Source organism: Ambystoma mexicanum, chromosome 2p (assembly GCF_040938575.1).
Source record: "Ambystoma mexicanum isolate Mex_15411 chromosome 2p, UKY_AmexF1_1, whole genome shotgun sequence".
Lineage (NCBI taxonomy): Eukaryota > Metazoa > Chordata > Amphibia > Caudata > Ambystomatidae > Ambystoma > Ambystoma mexicanum.
This window is the reverse complement of record NC_090923.1, coordinates 116,964,998-116,986,121: the sequence shown is the minus strand read 5'-3', so window position 1 is coordinate 116,986,121 and position 21,124 is coordinate 116,964,998. Positions and strand designations below refer to the sequence as shown.

At 45.3% G+C, this 21,124-nt stretch overlaps 1 protein-coding gene across 1 annotated transcript in view; it reads left to right on the top strand.

Annotated features, from left to right (window-relative positions):
• SEC61A1 (SEC61 translocon subunit alpha 1) overlaps positions 1–21,124 on the top strand; it is a 91,365-nt gene that overhangs the window by 7,923 nt on the left and 62,318 nt on the right. The window contains exon 2 of the mRNA XM_069643367.1: positions 4,739–4,806. Coding sequence (XP_069499468.1) covers positions 4,739–4,806 — 68 coding nt within the window. The remainder of the gene's footprint in view (positions 1–4,738; positions 4,807–21,124) is intronic.

Here is a 21,124-nt window from a genome sequence, read left to right as displayed (position 1 = left end):
CGGGGTGCTTGGCACAGGCAAGGCGGCCACGAGATACCTCAAAAGGACGGAAAGAAGGCGAAAACTGGTTGTCCCCACCAGTCAAGGGAAGGAGCCACTCCGTTAAGAGTTCTCCTCGGTCGTCGGGAAAAAGTGGTGAGACGGTTCAGCAGGGCTCCACCGGGTGGTGTCGTCGAAGCAGGTCGGCTCAGCTCTTCCCTCGTCGGATTCTTGGTCCTGTGGCGACTTCTGAAGTCCCAGTCCCCAAAGCCCTGCTTTTATGCAGCAAACCCCCATTCACCCAGCCTAGCTGTCACTCAAACATGCTAAGTGGTGAGCCGGGCGGCTCACCACTTGGGCCAATCAGGACGGAGTGCGACTTGAGTTACCAAGGTAACTCAGTCCAGGGTGCCTAAATCCCCCTCCACCCCTCCTAAGTACCCCAGACAGAGTGGCACCACTTTGGAGGGCTTCTGTGGAGAAGCCCGCCAAAAGTGGAACAAAGGGCTCCACTTTGGGTCAGAGTTACAGAGGCGAACACCAACGCCATTTTAGAATCAAGTTTTGGCAAAAAGTCCCAACCGGAGTTATAAAAATAAATATATAAACCGGCGGTATGTTTAAGGCTACCGTAAATAAATAATTAAATGTGTTAGCCTAAAACAATGGGAAATCCCATAGGGAAATATTCGCGGTCGAATATAAAAAGTAGTTTCCACTGCCACCAGCCAAAACTCGATCAGGGGGGACGGAGACGTGCCCCCTCGACTAACAGACCCTGGGGCAATCGAATTGCCCCAGCCAGTACGTCCACAATATGATGGTTTGTACTGGTTCTGTTCAGGATTCAAGACTAGCAAAGTCTTTGGTGACTTTACATGCCCTGGGAGACAGTAGTCAGTCCCAGGGTATGGAGTCTATGTTGGGGAGTCCCTAGGACACCCCTGGGTCACGGCACAGAGGGTGCTGTGTGACCCACATCACAAAAATACATGAGGCCCTATGGAGTAAAAGACCCCATAGCCCATTCAACACAAGGTTTAACCAAGAAAACACACTTCAACATGTCCAAGAGTGAGGGTAAAAGAGTCTCACTCTTGGCAGGAGAAAAAATTAAACCCCAGAAATCCAGCAAAGCTGCTGGGGGACTCACTAGGTAGGGAAATTCAGCCTAACCAGAGAATTCTCCCTAACAGCCGGTTTAGTACAACTGCCCATATAAGATGCAATTGTAATCCCCTGTTGGCATGCTGGTTATTTTAGATTTGACACACGTCGGAACACCGAGTTTTGTAAAGGTTTTGTTGACAGGCGACTGGTTTGTGTAGACAATAAAAAATGTCCTCGATTTATGTTTGCAGGCCTCAACAATTGTAGCAGGGTTTTGTTAGAAAATAGGCTTATTTTAACACTTGTCACCAGCTGGTCTTAAAAGGGATCTTATGGCCACGTTCTCATAAACTATCAGATGACTGCTTGAAAAAAAAAAGTATCGGTGCTTAAATTATGGGGTGTTTGCGAGGGGTGAACCCCCCCCCCGACTTATTTATGAGCTCGGAATTTATGGTCTCAAACTCAGATCAATTATGATGGGTGATTTGACACTTTGTTGTTGTGTTTTTGTTAAATGTTCGTTTATTTTTTTTAAATTATTATATATTTTTTATTTTTGGGAAATGCTGGCTTTAGTCCTACAAGGAACAGTGTGACCCACGCCGTTGCCTCTATGCTAGTTATCCAGTTTCATAAATGACGATCAGCCAGGAGGTAACAGCGCTGAGCACTGATGTTGGTCATGCCAGCACGCTTATAGTCTTCCACTACTGTAAAAGCTGTCAGCAGGATTGTTGGCTTGGGCGTAAGGGGCAAGTACACCTCGGGTGACTTTTACTAGTCCAGCAGACAGACTGGCTCACCCATGTACAAGTTTCAGTATGAAGCTTGCATTGCAATGCCTCTGAAGGCAATCACATACAGGGTCCTAATAAGCAGGGCACTACTCAATTTTTCTTTTGGTATGCAGGATCATTTCCATGGGTAGTGCACTCATTGCACCCAATGAGGTTGTTTGATTTGTAGTTGCAACCCCAAATATGTTGACACTGTGGGCGCATCTGTATGCGGTGAGTTGCTGCTGCAGCGTGGCATAGGCATGTTCTACAATATTTGGGCCTTGGAACTCATTTATTTACAAATTAAGCACTGGTAGTATTACCTTATGTTTATATGGGGTTGAATATTATACTACATAACACTTAACTGTTAAATGCAAGCCCCTATTAGTCTGTCTGGTTTATATAGCTCTGAGACTAAAACTTCATATAAAAAAATGAGAACTCTGTCCTTCCCAAGGAATGCAATGATAAAGTCTTAGACATAGTGATTGGATTACTTACCGGTAACCTTAATTACTCCTCCACCCCCTCCTCACAAAATTTACCTTGAGGTACAAACCTTCCTGGCGAGGCCCATTTCTAATTCACGTTAGTTCCTTTCTGCCTCTGTGGTAAATGTCCAGTATCTCACAATCCATCCTTCCAGAAGCTAGGAAGAAGAGGCTGGAAGTCCGTAACATGTCTAGTGGTTATAATGATTACCATGAGCATTCCAGTAATTACCTCCATGATCCTCTTCCTAGGCCCTATTTAACTGAGGTTTACCAATTCAAGCAATGGGCAGGGCCTAGGTGAAACCACATAGACCGCAGTTTGCTGCTGCCAAGCGCATCACCTCTTTTCAAAGTGCCCACATTGAAGCCCTGGCTATTTCTTGCAGTGGAAGCACCCTGAGCATTTGTCCACAAAACGTGCTGCCCCACAGGTGGATCTACTCTGGGTGTTTACCTCTGCCGGTATATGCCATTGTGGTCACCATCCTAACTGAGTGGCTTTTGATCACCACTAAAGACTTTTTGCTCTTCCCCTCATGCCCTGCAAGTGTCCAATAAACTATGTCCTGAAAGATTCTATCCTTTTCAAGAATTCCAGAACTGCTCCCTTTACATCAAGACAGTGCCAAGATCTGCCCTTCTCAATGGACTCTATCTGCTCAAAAGGAACAGCCTGCAAATAATTCAACCCCAATGGCAGTTCACATGGGAAGGTTTCCACACAGGCAAATGGCCCAGACAAAAGCTCTCCCAACAATGTATACATGACCGCATCATCCCACAAATGTTCTTGGAAGGCTCAGACTACTGCCTACTTGGCCCTTGGGGATAAAACTACCAGTCCCTTCTAAAGCCCATCCTTGAGAAATCGGGTAGCCACAGGAACACCACATTCTGCAGCAAGGATTTAATTTCTGCCATGCCAAAAAGTTAGCCAGTTCCCATCATAGTTCTTAAGCATGATTGTGCGTCTAGAACGCTATATAGTATATTACCTGGTCAGACAATCCAATCCTCTGCAACCCGCCTAGTTTCAATTTCCACATTTGTCCATTTTATGGCCATAACATTGCTGAACCACCTCCAACATGACCATAGAAGGGAGGCCATTTTTTAATTGCTCCAATAAGGAGTTATTCCTAATTTCAATGGCATCAGATGGAAACGCACCCGGCATGGCCTTTATGACTTGACTGGCTGACTCTGATTTTCCTGAGAAGCAAGGCATAGGGCCACTCATGTCGGCGCATCTACCCTCTGTGCCTAATGGGTCAGAAACGTAAAACAGAATTGGCCCAGTTGAGCTGGTTCTGGAAGGCAGATATGTCTAGTTGGCGTCCTGTACCTTGCATATAATATATATAAGCCGCCCAAAACGTGTTCTTCCTATGGGTTGAGCAACTTAACTACAGTGCCGCTACCGCAGACCCTATAATGAAATGTGCCTTGAACACCACCCCTCAAAAAGGGACATTTCTGAATATTGAAAGCCGCACTGCACCAAGTCTTTTGGTGTGCAGCCTTCCACATACGAAAATATCACATAGAACCCAGCTACCAGCTTGCATCTATTTAGGCCTGAGCTCAGGGAGATTCCCTGTCTCGGAATCATAGGCCAGTGGGCTGTCCTGGTTCTATTGTTCCGCCCCACCAGCTTTCATTGCCCTGCAGCAACATGATCTTTGGAAGGGATCCGTAACTGGTGCTCCCCAAGAGCCCAGCAGTAGGAAGTTGAAGCAGGCAGACTTGCTTGCAGTCCACTCGGGCACCTGACCCGCGGCAAGGGGCAATTTAACTGAAGGATTTTTGAGGTATTGTACCTCCCGTGGGGGGAAAGGGACGGGACTCATTTGAATTCGAAGTGGGTCCGGCCGTAGATGTTGGTACTACCATAGTCAATTACTGCAACTACGAATAGGAGTGTGGAGGTAATATTGAAGCGCGTGCAGTGATGAGGTGATTAACCATCCGAATCAAGATGTTCCTGCTCCCTACCTGTGTGGCAGTCTTCCAATATGGCAAGGGAGTTCCTTGCTAATGGAGTTCCGGACAAATTCCGCAATGTCAACCAACCTGAAGTGTACCAGATCATGTGCCTTATACTAGATTCTAAAATCAAACTGTAATTATTTTTAATTTATTTGCTTGGTGTCCACTAAGCATCGGGGGAGAGGGAGGGGAAATCGAGAGCAATCAACATTTGCATTCGTTTCTGCAGAAAGTGATGTAATTTAGGCAAAACATTAGCTAAGATGTTGCTAATTCTTAACTTTTTAAAAGTGATCTCTCAAAGTTAATACACTGAAAGCTTAGTTTGTTTTTTCATTTGCATGTGACTGAAACTCAACGATTTTTTTTCCACTCCCACAGTTAAATTTCTGGAAGTTATCAAGCCTTTCTGTGCTATATTGCCAGAAATACAGAAACCGGAAAGAAAGGTATGCTCTTCGGATGTTCTTCACACACAACCAACTTGATGCCTGTTAACTGTAAATCTTAAAATTCAAAAAGAATGAGATATGTAAGGAACACTGTTTGCATAATGTTCTTCCGGTGCATTATTAACATGACTGCATTTCAGTACATCAGATCACTATTTAATATCTGCTAGGACTTGTACTTTCAGGCCCATGCACGTCTATTGATGTCTTACATGTTGACTTATATGTTGCCTTTTAAATTCTGAATGTCAATAAGGAGGAGAATAGAATTTTTCAGAAATATGTATATTGCTGCAAGAGGTTAGTAATGCCACGGGTGTCAACTTTCCAGTCTGCACCTTGCCACAAAGCTGCAAGATTCAGGACTCCAATGAGTGGAAAATGTATAATAATGTTGCTTTAGACTGTGTAAGTCTGTCGGCGCTCTTTTATGGCATGCAAGCATTCTGCTATTCTGAAGGTCGTTTATGCATTCAACTTCATTGTTTTCCTCAACAAAGGTTTGACCTGCAATGTGGCTATGGAGGGAATGGCTGCAAAAGCGAGGTCCTAAATCACGGGCCGATTGTATGTAAATCGGTTCCATTGCCTGATCGACGCATTTTGGCCAATCGTAATTCTGTGGCATTATACGTTTTACATGGCAGCTGCAAAACCGCACTCTACATTAATGAGTAGCTCAAGCGATAAAACCACATTACTGGCCTTCTTTTAGCTAGGGCGACCGGCCCAAGATTAAAACGTTTAGATCTGTCTGTCGCTCCAGTCTGATATGAGGGTTACACCCAGAACAATGTACTTGAAAACATTCCTTTTCATTAAAAAATACTATTGACTAGTAGTGGCTCTAGATGCATGGGTCTCCAAGTGACATTGGCATATTAGCACATTTGCCCTGGCACATCCTGGTGTGCAGCCACCATCTCCTCGCTGGGCCCCTTGAGGTAGGGGGGTGCATCTCTTCCTTGGGGCCCAGTGGTTTATCTGTTCAGTTGCCACTCTTCCCCTTCAATTCTAATGCCCTCTGTCTGTGGCTCAACTTCCTATCTCATTCCTTAGTTTCCAGTCGGGCCTTGTGATGTATTAGTTGCTTTCTTGGTTTTTGGATATAACCATGATTTCCGACTTGCCCAGGTTGACTTTGAGGATGTTTGTTTTCATCCACTCGTAGAGTTCTTTCAGAACGTCTATTAGCGTTGTGTTCTCCTCTTGTACATCTTCAGTGTTGTAGATAATTTGGGTGTCATCTGCATAGTTGTAGCAGTGCCTTTTGATGAGGTGGATTAGTGAAGTCATGTAGATGTTGAAGAGGAGCGGGGAAGGGGAGGATCCTTGTACCCGACGGGTGGTGTCCCGCGTCACATATTTGAATGGTTTTAATCGTACTATTTCTGTTCTTTCAGATAGGCAAGATTTAATCCAGCGCAGCGCCATGTCGATGATCCCTATTTCTTCCAGTCTTTTGATGAGGATGTTGTGGCTTTAGATCATCCCAAGTATAGAGAAGTGCCGCCTCTGTCCCTCTCATGGGACTGAAGCCGGCTTGTGCCTGGTCAATTAGTTGGTGGTTTTCTACATGTTGCAGTGTTTGTTCATAAATCTAGTTCTCTAGTAGTTTTGCCGGATAGGGAATGTTTGATATTGGTCTGTAGTTGGAGAGGTCTTACACATCACTCTTTATATCCTTGAGGAGTGGTTTGATGTGCGCAGATTTGAAAATTGTTGAGAGCGACTGGTTGAAGAGGTTTCTGTGGAATTCCAATGGTGTACCCTGTGTAAGGAATGATTTATAGATGTCTGGTGTGCAGGGGTTCATTGGGAGCCTGCTTTGTTTTACCAGCTTGAGGAGGAATTCCTCTCTTGATATTTGGGTGAAGCTCAGCAGCTTGTTCTGTGGTTCCAGGGTAGGTTTATTTTTTTTTTTTTTCTTCATTGTATTGAGGTGGGGTGTAAACCATCTTGCCACTGCTTTCTTTTGTGATGGGATGAAGTGTTTTTTCCGGGGAGATTTCGGGAAGGAGGTAGGTTCAAGAGTCCCTTAGACGCAGGAGGGATCCCAGACCTGCGAATACCCACAGATGGCAAAGAGTTTGAAGGGGGGAGGGATTATCCACAGTTAAAGACACCGGTAAGGTCTAGAAGGATGAGCAGTTCGTATTGTTTGCTTGTTAGGCGCTTATACAATAAGAATATACTGTTTCAAAGCGCCCAATCTGGGCATGGGGGACAGGTGAGCATGGTGGGGAGTTCTCCTGCCAACGTGTCCTCACAGTATGCCCTTCCTCACCTGCTGGTCTGCTTAACGAGCTTTGGGAGTGCCCTTTTTTGGCACATGTGGTGCACAGTTTGCGTGTATCGCCCCAGTTGCTGGCAGGGTGGTGTTTGGCAATGAGCACAGTTTCAACAAAGACCTTGAATGTGAGGTGCATGAATTCTCCATTAGCATGATGGTTCTTGCAGTGCCCTCGTTATGTGTGGATATAACTCATCCTGCACTTCCACTTCACACAATATAGAGCTCCCACTGCTGGACCTAATGACAGTGACTGGAAGCCTCTCGCATTTGTTTTTTGTGCGATTAATGCATCAGTTAAAATAACAGTAACATTTATACAAGTACTCTTGCGTGATTCGTGTTATGATTTGAATCCACCATATGATGTAGTTTCCCATGTTTCTCTCCAAGCCCTTCGAACTGGTTACCATTTCCAGGGTGTAATGTTTGCCCCTCTTCTTTGATCCTGCTTATTCCTACCTGCATGTGTATATGTCTGAGTGACAGTCTTTGGAATCCAAGTGTTTACTAACTTTCAGAATGAATGTTCCCTTACATCGGTCCAGTTCATCTAACTCTACTCATCCAGTCTAGTCAGGCTTGAATATCAGTTGTATTGGGGCCCGTTGGCCTATTTGTTTCTGAGCACAGTGCACTGGTTTCCTGTTCGGTGTGAATAACAGTCCCATCGTCTTTTTTGGTAGTTAAAGCAGGCTTTCTTAGGTCCAGTGAGTATGGGATTTTACTGCGTGTAAGCCGTGGCACTTTAGTGACATACTGACATCTGTTAATTGGTTTGTCTTAATTTCCGCTTCAGACAGTCTTTTATTTATTTTTATTTTTTTTTAGACCGGGAATATATATTTTTTTGCAATGTTGCTACTTGCAGGTGGTAGCATTTATAAGTTGCCAGAAAAACTGTCTGGCCACACTATGAAGCTCCTTGAATGTAGATGGCTGTAATGCGCTTGTAAAAGCTTAAGAGAGCAAAAGTATTCCACCAGTAAGAGCATAAAAGAGCAGACTTATTTGGCGAAGGAGAAAGCCAACAAATTAAATAATTAATGGATTAGATATCTGTCCTACTTGCTTTAATTTAAAGTCGGGGGGGGGGGGTATGGTTTTGTTTTTTCATTTTTTTTTTTTTTTACCTCTGTGCATTAATGCTGAAATGAAAATTAGCAATAGCCGGTGAATATGTGGCGTCTAGTGCAATGCTCAGCAACATAGTTGAATTGCTGTGTGCATTCAGCATTGGTTCCTGGTAGGCGGGGACTTTATCATCACTCATTATCAAATCCTGGATGGAAGCAAATGGTCATTAATCGTAGCTTCATGACAAATCTGGTAAGTCTCCTGTTCCTGCTGCACAAGATCTTACCACATATTTTGTGTTTTTGTTTTTATTTATTGTGACTACTGAGACAATAAAATGATAGTGTCTTAACTGGGGTAGATAGCTGTGTCCTTCTCAACAGCTAACTAGGGGGATTTATGGTTGGTTTTGATTCTAGTGTACAGAACAGGCGATCTTGGTATACTTAATCTGTTACAGGATAAGGTGTTCAGGCCCCCTTTCGAGTTGGACATCGTTTGGGACGTCAACGTTTCCCGACAGTGTGAGCACAGTCCAGAAGGATTATTTCATATCGCTTGCATAAAGAAAAATGATCAGACTTTTTTAGATAGGTTTGCAGTTTTTTTTCAGGAAGCTGGAATGTAAAATTCTCAATGGCCCAGTAGACAGTGAGGTTTTGAGAGATGTGAATTGCTTCAAATATAATATCTGAAAAGGCAACATGTTCCCTGATTATTCATCCAAGTAAAATAATTCTTGGATTTCAGGGTGGATTGAGGAAGGTTTATTGTAGACGGTCTGTAATCCGATGTCTGTAGCATACTACAGCATGACTTTCCTGAAAGTATTCCACTACCCGTTCTTGCTGATGAGCAAAAAGAGTGGTTACAATCTGAAATCGGCTATTTAATGCGCACAACGGCTGACCCATATATAATCCCATAACGCCTCCCATTGAAACCTTGTATCAAAAAAGAAATGCGTGTTTCATAATGTTTCTTAATTTGGTTAAATCCAACTATGACACTCGTACAATAAATATAGATGCATATCGATTTTTAAATCTACCTTTTTAGATGTTCATTTCCATCAACCGGGTGTAACCTCTATGGGTAAGCGACTGCTGCTTTATTGTGCTTCTTTTGCGGTGAGATTTCAGTTGAGATGGGTGCATCTTAAATAACAACTGAGCGATGCCGGTTTAGTACAACTGCCCATATAAGATGCAATTGTAATCCCCTGTTGGCATGCTGGTTACTTTAGATTTGACACACGTCGGAACACCGAGTTTTGTAAAGGTTTTGTTGACAGACTGGTTTGGGTAGACAATAAAAATGTCCTCGATTTATGTTTGCAGGCCTCAACAATTGTAGCAGGATTTAGTTAGGAAATAGGCTTATTTTAACACTTGTCACCAGCTGGTCTTAAAAGGGGTCTTATGGCCACGTTGTCATAAACTATCAGATGCCTGCTTGAAGAAAAAAAAAAGTATCAGTGCTTAAATTATGGGGTGTTTGCCAGGTTGTGACCCCCTCCAGACTTATTTACGAGCACTGGAACTTATGGCCTCAAACTCAGTTCAATTACGATGGGTGATTTGACACTTTTTTGTTGTTGTATTTTTGTAAAAACATTTTTACAAAAAAACACATTTATTTTTGTGGAAATGCTGGCTTTAGTCCTACAAGGAACAGTGTGACCCACGCTGGTGCCTCTATGCTAGTTATCCAGTTTCATAAATGACAATCAGCCAGGAGGTAATAGCGCTGGGCACTGATGTTGGTCATGTCAGCACGCTTAGTCTTCCACTACTGTAAAAGCTGAAAGCAGTATTGTGGCAGGATTGTTTGTTTGGGCGCAAGGGTACACCTTGGGTGACTTTTACTAGTCCAGCAGACAGACTGGCTCACCCATGTATAAGTTTCAGTATGAAGCTTGCATTGCAATGCCTCCGCAGGCAATCGCATACAGGGTCCTAATAAACAGGGCACGACTCAATGTTTCTTTTGGTATGCATGATCATTTCCATGGGTAGTGCACTCATTGCACCCAATGAGGTTGTATGATTTGTAGTTGCAACCTTAAATTACAATTTTAAATCTACCCTTTTAGATGAAGTTCATTTCCATCAACCGGGTGTAACCTCTATTGGTAAGCGACTGCTGCTTTATTGTGCTTCTGACATTTGCCGTGAATCCCTGACCCTGTCTTGCATTCTCCCTTGTTTGTCCCAGCTCCCTCTCAATCCTGCCTCTCACCCTGGCCACCCACTGAGCCAAAGGGCATATTCCTTACCCGTTTGCCCAGTTCGCGTTTGTGAGAGCACAGGCTGGGCCTTTTAACGTTGTCTGATTCAACAGTTGGGTGTGTTGGCCATTGTCGTGCAAAGCCACCTCTTCAATTTGTGACTCCTGCATTTGGCTGAATCTCTGTCTTGCTCATTATTGCATTCGGTTTAATTGTTTGAGTTACATTTTTTTTGGGTTAGGCCTGTGCTACTTCTAGCTGGATACTTGGAGTATGGCCCTGTATTGCATTTAACTGAATATAGTATCTAGCTAGTTATCGGAGTATAGTCTTATATTGCATTCAACTGAATATCTGAGCATGACCAGCACTGCTTTTAGCTGGATTCCTGAGTATTGCCACACTTTACATTTAGACGAACACTTGAGTATAGACGGGCACTGCAACTAGCTGTATATCCAACTATAGACTTGTATTGCACTTCTGTGCTACATTTAGCTGGATATTTGCGTATAGCCCTGTACTGCATCTAGATCAATTTCCGAGCATCGCCCTGGACTGCTTTCAGCAGCATATTTGAGTATATCCCAGTTTTGCATTTAGCAAAGGATCTGAATATAACAACGCTGTTTCATCTAGCTGAACATTTAACTTGGAACAGACACAACAGTTCTTTATATACTGCCAGCACTCTGGTGCACCAGAATTCCAGCCGACCTCTCTGACCACCCCCTCTTCTCGCACTGCATATCCTGCCCTAGAGGGGAATCCTCAAACACTCCACCCCCCTGTCTGCCCACCCGATGCCCTCCAGAACCCCCTCCAACTCTGCAATTGCATCCTTGAGTGTGACCCAGGCATCCCTTGCCAACACCCCTCCTCAGCAGACCCTGCTACCCTCTCTCACGCAACAACAAATCCGCAACACTCATAACATTGCATCTCTGCACGCCCCTATGCTCATCACTCGCCCTCATGACCATATCATCCCCTATCCAGTGAAAAATGTCGAGTGCTGGGGGGATGAATATTAACTCCTTACCCCACTTTGATGTAACATTTTGTTATACTAACTAATGGCTGGTGGCAGTGATTTCTTTTTTACTACCTTTGTGCCATGTATCTGCAAGCTGATTTCTCGGCTGCAGTAAAGCACCCAATGGTGACAATTTTTCTAATATGAACCGGTGTTCTTTTTTTTGACATTTCTTCTCAGTTAGTTCCTTCTGGGCTTTTACTCTGTTTGAGTCCTTTGTGCATTTTGCCTTGGGCAGGCTTCAGCCCTGAAGCCCGCCCAGGCTCGAGTGTCTGGAAAGGCAGGAAGTGAGGGAGGGTCCCAAAACTTCCCTGTCCTTTTGTCTCTGATGAAAAGCCTGAGTGAAACCAGTTCTGATTGGCTGGCTGAATGTCGGGGCGGATAGGCACCCTTCTGGGTGATTGACGGTCTAGAGTTGTGAATGAATGGGAACTTGCTTAAAAGGTGAGGTTTTTGGGTCTAGAGGAGAGTCGACCACTGGAGGACAACATCCGATGAAGACGTGTTGAGGACTTTGGCCGGTGCGGCTTGTCTTTTGTGCTTCGTGTCGTGTCGGACCTATCTATTGGATTTAGGGTGCAATTAAAATCCCCCTACCCCAGTTCTAGTTTACTAGTGCGCTCCGCCAGACCCTGCAGTCTCAATAGTCCAACATGACTTCATCTATTTTGGATTCCAGGGTGGCTTGCAATGTAGCGATGGGCTGTAGTATCTATGGGTTTCCATAGTCCATGATTGCATCAGGCCCCTTGGTTTAACCCGCTTCCCCATCTCTGCTTTTGCCCTTAGTGGGGCTTTCCTGCCCTTTTGCAAAGGCCATGGTGGTCTGTTTTTCCCTTTTTGGATTTATTTTTAGCCGCCATCTATTCCGCTGTTTCCAGTGACCCACTCGGCTCAATGCTATGCGCCCTCTAGCGTTTCGTACCAGGGTTATGTTTTTTTCTGCACCTCTCGCCAACGGATCCGGAGTCAGTAGCCTTAGCGATAGTGTCTGATGCCTAATTCGCCCTTTGCATAGTGTTCAGTGCGGTCTGGAGACGGCAGGAAGCACCAAAGAGGACAAATTTGGGTGAGTCAGGCTCCCCAATTTTGGCAAACTGTCCGGTTCTCCGTTTAAACTTCACTTGGGGTTCCCCCAGTTGGTGTTTCGTCTATTGGGCATAGCTTGAGGTTTGCAATACAACAAGCTCTTCGTTTAGTGAGAGTGCTGCAGGGCTTGTGAACCGGGCTTGCCCCGGCTCTCTTCACTTGACCTGTTGTCAATGTGTCCACGGGGAGTAGCAGCCTCCCTTAGCTGATTAAGAACAGGTGTTTGTTGTGCCCCCTATTGCACTTCTCACCAGGTGTTGTGCACAGTGGTTGGCTGGCTTATTTTGTGCACTGCTGACTCTAAGCAACCTCCCCTCCCCTCCCCCAGCCCTCGCAGCATTATGTTTATGGGGTCCCCTAGTGGTGCCACAGGGGGCTCCTCACCCCGCGTCTATGTTATGCTTTTGAAGTCTTATGAGAACTGGGGGATATTGTTTGTCCGCCGGCTGTTTCTTTATAGCGTGGCCTGGGGCACCGTGTATGTTGAACGCTAAAGTTCAGCCCGCTCCAGGAGTGAAGGCAGCTCCCGCTCTCCGCCGGCTCCTTACCATGCGATTTGGCTTCTTCTTGCGGCTTCAGGCTTCCAGATCCGCGTCCTCTGTCAGGGGGTGAAACAGCCCGTTGGTTTCATCTCCTAGCTCCTCTCCGATATGAACAGGACAGCCTCCCTTCACACTAGCCGAGGTAGTGTGTCATCCCTGCTTGGTGCGGTCTTGCTGCACAGGCACTCCAGGTCCCGAACTGCCCTTCCTTCTCCGGGGCTCGATGCATCCACCTTTTTCAAGCTTCCACCAGCAGCTAGGCGCAGCTCACTCCGGACACTGGCTTCTTCGGGTCCCGGGCCACTCTCCCTACTCCAGGGCCCAGTTTATCAGCATGCCTCAAACTTCGCCTCGCTGTCGGGTTGCAATTCTTCTCCTGCTGCGCATGCGTATCTCAGGTGAACTCCTCTGATCCCGCTAGTGTTTGTTCCGCTCTACCCCCTCCGTGTCAACACCACTATGGGCTATACAGTCTTGTTCCAACCTGCTACAGCCCTGCTCAGTGGGCCCAGCTGTGGATCTCTCTGGCCGCTGCCACATTCTCCAGGCTGGCCCGATGAGTAGCACTGTTCACTCGATGAATCTTACTGCCAGGATTCACTGGGGCTCAATCAGTCGCCCGCTCCGTGTGCCAAAGATGTTATGAGCTCATTCGTCCATTTTCGAGGTTACTCTGCATCTTTAAATGCTAATTTTGAACGGATCTGCAGGAGCTCATTGTAGACACATCTGCTCAACATAGCAGCTAGCCACGCTCCCATTCTACAGCTCACGTTAGCCCTCTTAAGGTGAGCCTGGCAATTCGGTCACTCTAACAACTTCTGTAGTGCAGACCTATATTAAAAGGTGGTTTACCTTACACCAAGTCTTGTGACAGTTGGACAGATTCTTACCTAACACCAATTCCACCTTCTGATTCCCTCGCTCAAGGACCCCATTCACCACCACCCCCTCCAGCACATCGTCCACTGTGACCACCCACCTACACCTCCTTCACACTCCTTCCCCTGCCCCCTTCACTCCAGACAGAATAGGAGGGTCCACTTTCAACGCCAAAGTCCCCACTATCTGGAATTCAATTCTACGTAACATCTGACGTATTGAGGAATACTTGGCATTCTGGAGGGCCCTCAAGACTTGGCTATTACGGCCCCCCCAGCCAGCCTCCCGCCAGTCGAGCATTCCCGGGAGGATAAGAAAGCAAGTAACGCCCAGGCTCTCACCAAATGATGGTAAAAAAACAAATCTAATAACCTCCAGCAGAACACAGGTGAGAGCCCATGCCACATTTATGAAACTAAGAAACCAGCAACATCAGACATGTATGTATCGCACTTCAATGTTTATGGAAGACAGCCGATGGCAAGGCCGCGCACACTTCTGCATCCATACTCCATTCTCAATGACACCATGCACAACACCTGTGCCATTAAAATGCAGCTATGCCTCACAACAGAAATTGGGTCTAGCTGGACCCATCTACTTCTCTCGCACGCCAACTCTCAAAAGCATCCATCCATTTGCCAGGTCAGTATGGGTAGCTCAGTGGGGACATGGCCACTCCTACCCAATTTCGCTTTGGCTAAAATGCACACACATTCGAAACTCCTCTGACGAATTTCCCATACATGGACTTCGGTCCCCCGAGGGAGTTCAACCTGCAGCGCGTTTGGACCATGCCAATGACTACTCGCCGACTATTGCATTAAGTACAGTACAGGGAGAAATACTTGAGGATGTTACTGTCGGTGTTATTTACACACCGATTGATTGCCCAGGCTAATTCCAATGGCCATTCACATCCACTTCTTATTCCACCCCACCCAAAACACAGCCTCCTGGGATCTCTTTGACCTATCTTTATCAAGTTTTACCATCAAATGTTCTCCTCGAATTGCCTGCCATTTGTCATTATTCTTTTATTTTTAAAGCGGTCTTCTGAGAGGTCATTACTTAACTGGAGCTGTAAACGCACGGTGTCCTTCACTGAAGTCCTGTTGAAAACCAGCATTGGCAAAGCCAACAGTTTTCGCTTGTGTATAAGTATTAGGCATTTGGCAGCCACTGCTATAATATGCCCAGGTACTCTCACCATTTTGCAGCTGCTACCATTGATGGCCAGTTAATACCAGAGTGGCAGTGTCTGGCAAATGCTTTTACCATCCCTACACAAAACCAAAACTGTGGCATTGCTGATGCTTGTTTCTTTTGTTTTGTATTGTTTTATAGTCCAAACTCTCACTGTAATTTATATAGGGTTTGATGAATAAGAATGTGTATTTGTATTTGATTTGGTAATGTCATGTTCAGAAATGTGCGTGCAGCAATATGCATTGTGACGTACCAATGTTATAATTATCACTACATGGGTTTATGGACACAGGTTCTCATTTCAGTAAATATCATCATAACATGTATTTGGGTATTCTAGCTTTACTCAGTAAGTAGCCTTCTCATGGCTACGTTGTACATAAACTGGCAGTCATGCTTAGAAATTAACATTGTTAATGTTTAAGGGACACTTTGTAACGCAATGCTAATACTATTTAATGGATCCTTTTTCTGAGAATCGACACAATCTTCTCATGTCTTTACTTCTTGCATGTGTCCCGCTTATCAGAAAATCCAGAATCTTTTGTCTGGGATCAACAAGGCAATGTTTCATTGTGGTTTTGGCTCACTAATGTGTTGATCGAGCTGCTGCACCCCGCATTTTGTCCTGTATGCACAGATGATATTTGGCCAGAAGGAAATCCAGCAAATTGGAGACTCTGCAGCCTTGTCGTTTGGCCCCTTAAAAGATTTTTGTCAGACCCCCAGCACCTTCTGCCGAACCACGCCGCTCCCCAAACCCTCCCCTCAATCGGACAATGCACCTTCAGTGTGATGGGCTTATTCCTGCTTGACGAGGGCCAATATGCCTCCAGATACCAGGCCAGTACATACGCTGGGGATGCCTCGAATGCTGCTGCTCTCATTCAACATTGGCTGGAACTCCTGCTTTTAACTAAACGTCTGTTATAAAGTCCATAGTGGTCATTCAAGCTGGCACTCACACACAGACCTGCTGTGGAGTCGCAGGTTTATCCAGGAAAGCGCTTTATTGTACAGAATGTACATTATATACACAACCCAGTACTATGTACAGTGACATGAAGGACAGGACAAGAATGGGAATTGGACACTACGTACATAGGAGAAAACCCACCGGCCATCCTAACATCCCAGCTCCGGCCCCACACTCAGAACATTCACCCACAGATCCTCTCAACATTCTCCTGAGCTGCATTCAGGCACCAACATTCTGACAGCAAGCACTCCTGGCCAGTGACATCACATCACAAGACTACATTACAACAACGCCCCTCCTCTTTGTCTTTTTTTCTCTCTCACCGCCCCCTCTGATATGCTGTCGGCAACATCTGGGGTGATTTTAGCAACACAACTCTGGAACACAGAGTAAGAAATAGCTTGGAGGAAAACACTAAAGTTGTGTGTGATATGTCTGGTATAGCTAGTACGATTTATCCCCCTTTTTATGTGGTTGCGGAAGGTGAAAAGATATTTAAAAAAGTGCATGATGCTTTTTGCTGGGGTTCTTTAAACTAGTCACTGAATTTGCAAGTATTTTTTATTTTTTTTTCCCTTCTTAGTAAGGTAAATCTCTACTTCAGTGGGTTTCTGCCTTTTCATCCATTGGTGGTGTAGAAATGATTTGGCATAATATCACCCAGCAGTAACATTCCTCAAGCTAACATTTGTTGCTGCATGTCAATAAGCAGTGGGTAGATGAGATTACGGTTAGCCTTTCACTCTTCATTCGCGTGTGTGTGTGTGTGTATATGCTGCATACTTCCGGCATGGATTTAACGCCAAGTGCAGCGACAGTCCAATTTTCTTTTCCACAACTACTTTTAGTGTTGGGGTAGGAACCCAATATAAGCAAGACTGTGCACACAAGTGTCCCTCCCTCCCCTGTTGGAGGTTGGTTGAAAGTCTTCTTTATATCTGATGTAGTGGTTAACTACACCTTTTGATGGGTTATTTGGTTTTAAACTCCGGTTCCTATTCATAGCCAGGCTTAATCTAAAGTGGTTCTAGTTTTTTGTTATGCTGTCTCTGAGGTCCAGACGATAGAAAAGCAGTGGTGCCCATAGGCCCTAGCTGGAGTCCTTTTTGAGCCCCTCATACACAACTCTGAAGATCGTACACCTCCTTCCTACACTGGATCAGCGTTTGAGTTGGCCTAGACTCCTCAATCTGTCCACCCAGGAATCTGCTTGCCTTTTCTGGTGTGGGCTCTAGAGAATATTTGTTTGCCCCTCTACACCATCCCTTCCTTTAACCACCCACCCCTGCCCCCCAACTAACTCTCAGCCATGGTCCTGGACTCTTGATTACTTTCTTCCCTCTGGAGCTACTGGAGGCCTCCCTCCTCATTTTGGGGTCCGCCTCTCTGGATCGAGGGAACTACTGCACTTCAGATAACACAGCTTTTCTGCATGCTTTTGCCCCCTGACTTGATCTGCCTTTTATCCTCCTTTCTAAACCGATATGAAACGCTTTATTTACCTTTTCAAAGTTCTCTGTCCTAGGAGAGACTTTCCTGAACTTTTGAAGACTAAAAACCAGAATATATTTTGTTGAAAATATTGTATGCTTTAATCCAATATCTATTTCTTGTAATCAACTACACACCCATGAGTGTCGGAGTGCTGTAATATTACATGCCTTATCCCACAGAGTGGTACTCAATTTATCAACCTCAGAAGGAGGAAATCCTGAGTTGACCCTGCCAAGTTTTGAATTTACCACAGCTAGCTGTGGGCGAGCGCTCAGCTCGCGGTGCTGTCTGACTGGTGCCAAGTGTTGCTGTACTTTCTGACTAACCTATTCACAATCTGGCTTGGGCTGCTCAGCTACTCTGCCCCTTGGAGAGAGCATTGTATATTTGAAGAAACCCTGTTGTGAACCAAGAAAGGTGGATGTAGTTGGGCCCCTTGGAATGGTGCCTGAGGAAAATCCTCTTCATATGGTAGTCAAGCATTCGAAACCAAGCTTGCATGAGTGCTGTGGCGGCTGAAGAGGTAAATGTAACCCTGTTATCGCTTTGAGTAGATGTAAGGTCCATGCAGCCATATGGTTGGAATATTTGGAGATGTTAAATCAAGTGAATTCAGTAAGCGCCGAGTCTCTGCGTGAATTCTCCAATACCTAGGCTGTCGTAGGCTGCTGAAGGGCTGATTAGGGCCTAGTATTGTTTCTGCTCGATGGGTAGGTGCCAGGGAAATGTGGGAAAGATGGTCCAGATGCTGAGCGAGTGACCGTTTAGGTACCTTGCTACCACATGGTTCCTGTAGACGGTCGGTGTTGCCGTTAATGGTCGCTGGTCTTTAGGCTTCACTGATCCGTCAGAAATGCATCAAAACATGTGACTGAGGGCTTGCAGTCCGCACCATTGAATTTGGAAGATGTAACAAATGTTCTGGTGCTCTGTATTGAGAACACGGTGCGTTTTCAACTTCAGCTGTCAAACTGAGGCTCTGGTTAGGGACTGGGATGTATGCCCTGCTCTGTGGCTGCCTGAGTAATGTTGGTGTAGATGGTTCCTCTATTTACAGAAAACTGTTCACTTGAGTTGGGGTGCACTGCAGACTGTCTTCCAGAGCTGCGGCTCAGCTGTGAAGGGATGCATGTGAACTCCAGACAAAAAAGTAAAAATATCCCCAACAAAAAATAGGAGGGATAGTCCCATGTGTGTTCCGATCACGTACACAGCTTAATGGATATGTGTACTAGTAGTGCCATAGGAGGAAGAGGAAATCTTTGTATGTGCATGACTAACTAGGTGCAAAGGAATATTACAAACTCATTTCTGTTTTACTCGCTTGTAAAAATGCCGATTGGGAATTGAACTTATTTTTTGCTCCTTTAAAAATCCTATTACTCTCAACTTACGTTTTTTAAGAAAGAAAAAAAAACAAATTTCGCTGTATCGGAGCACTGATTCCAGTGATCGTGTAGGATGTGTGGAGATTGAGGAACCGTGTTCTAGTCGAGTCGGACAGCTGTAAGCCTCTACATGAGTGATTTTATTTGTACCCCATCTCTCCATCTGGGTCCGTTCAGTGATCTGGCCAAGCTAGATTTGCAGAGAGCATATTGGTGAGGCTGATGTTAAGAGCCACCTTGGCTTCATCCCGACAGTTGTAAATCAATAACTGGTACAGAACTCCCCATCATGAGAGTAGTTGAAGGACTGCAGGTTCCAGTCGGGCTTCCTAACGTTCAGTCTTCATTTCGGCATCAATTTGCTGTTACAAGCCTTATGTGAATTAATGTATATGCTGTATACACTCTTACTCGCATCCCCTGCCCCCTTCATTTTTCTGCTTTCCCCTCATGGGCTGTTCTCCCATCTGTATTCCACTTTGTTGTTAACCGCTTGGAGGCATGCTCCACTTTACACTTTTCCGTTTGTCCAGTGATTCTGTTTGCACTGTGTTCTAAAAAGAAAAATACTACCATAATATCTTCTATACAGTGGTGTTCAGGAATCCTCAATGTTTGTGGGGATTGGGGCTTGGGATCTTTACCTTTTCATTCTAGCGCCGTTCTTGGTGGCCAACCAAACCGTGAGTTTCACCGCACTAAAGTTTCTCCTGCTTCTTCCTGGGCAAACTCACCAGGTGTGTATACGTTCTTGAATCCAGACTAGTTCTTTCATACTGTTCATCTCTGGCCCTGCAGTGACGACCCATAGAAAAACCCACCACCCACACTCGAGATTTAGGGCCATTATCTGATGTAGCCACATCTGGCTAACTCCTGTTCTGCCTTAGGAGTCTGATCTGGCTGTGGGACCTTACAGCAGGTTTTGATCTAGGATAGCAGGTAGACTCCTTCTTGGGTACAGCTGCGTTGTGACCGCTGTAATTGGAAATGGTGTCCTCCTGGCCAGGGCCTCACCAAAACCAAAAATGCAAAGTTATCATAAGGCAAAGCTGGGTACATAATGTAACCCCTATTCACCCCCCCCCCCAACAGTTTGCCGGTTTGCCGGAATACACGTTGATTGGGTGTATGATTAGTGCTTCTCAAATTAATCTGCAAATCAGGCTGTTGTGGTGGTGGTGGTGGGGCGGGCATGTCGAGCTGCAGCTTTGAGTCTTTGGTCTTGGAGTGACTTGGTACGTCTAGTGAGCTCTTTTCTTTTTTGCCACTGTTAATGGTGGAGGTGTTGAACGGAGTACGAACCTGTGTTTGCGATCCACCTTTGGGCTGCCCTCATTTTTGCATTCGACTGTATCCCTTTTTTCTGTGCATATGGTAATTGGCTAGAGTTTACAGACTGTAACCCTACCCCCTCATCTGCAAACTCATAGACGCTTATTTTGCTGCACATGGGATACAGTGTATAGATGTCAGAGAGAAAGGGGGGGGGGAATAGGCAGGGGCAGTATGTGCTAGTGAAATTAGCCCTGTATGCAAGAGGCCAGTGGTGGATGTTGGTGCATGTTTTGCCTTGGTTACATGTTATTCAGTGTGTGTGTTCTACATCTAAAGTATAGCAGATCCCACAACTGTTGCCATATGGGTTGATAGTCTATTTGAAATGCCCAATCCCTCTCTTGCACTGCAACCCATAGAATACAGCTGAGACCCACGAAAGGTTCAGTCCAGCTGTCACATAGCCACTGGACCTTGCTGTCGTCTCTGCAACAGAGCACAATGCTCTGCATGATTTTTATTTGTTTTGAACTAGTCGCATCTCCTAGCACTTGAATATAGTCACCACTACTATTCGCATGCAATGTAATGCTTTTATTTCCATTTTTGCACAGACTATGGTCTTCCAAAAGGCATTGCACCCTACAGCGCTTTGATGCCATAACTGGCACTAGGGACTTCTGAAATATCAAATCACATGCTCCGGAAAGTTGTACAACATAGAAATTCCCTCTCTAGCTAGTGCCTGCGATCAGGTAGGAAAATCTAGCTTTACGCTACCTCCAGGGAACACTAGTTGGAAGGCTAAGTGTGAACCA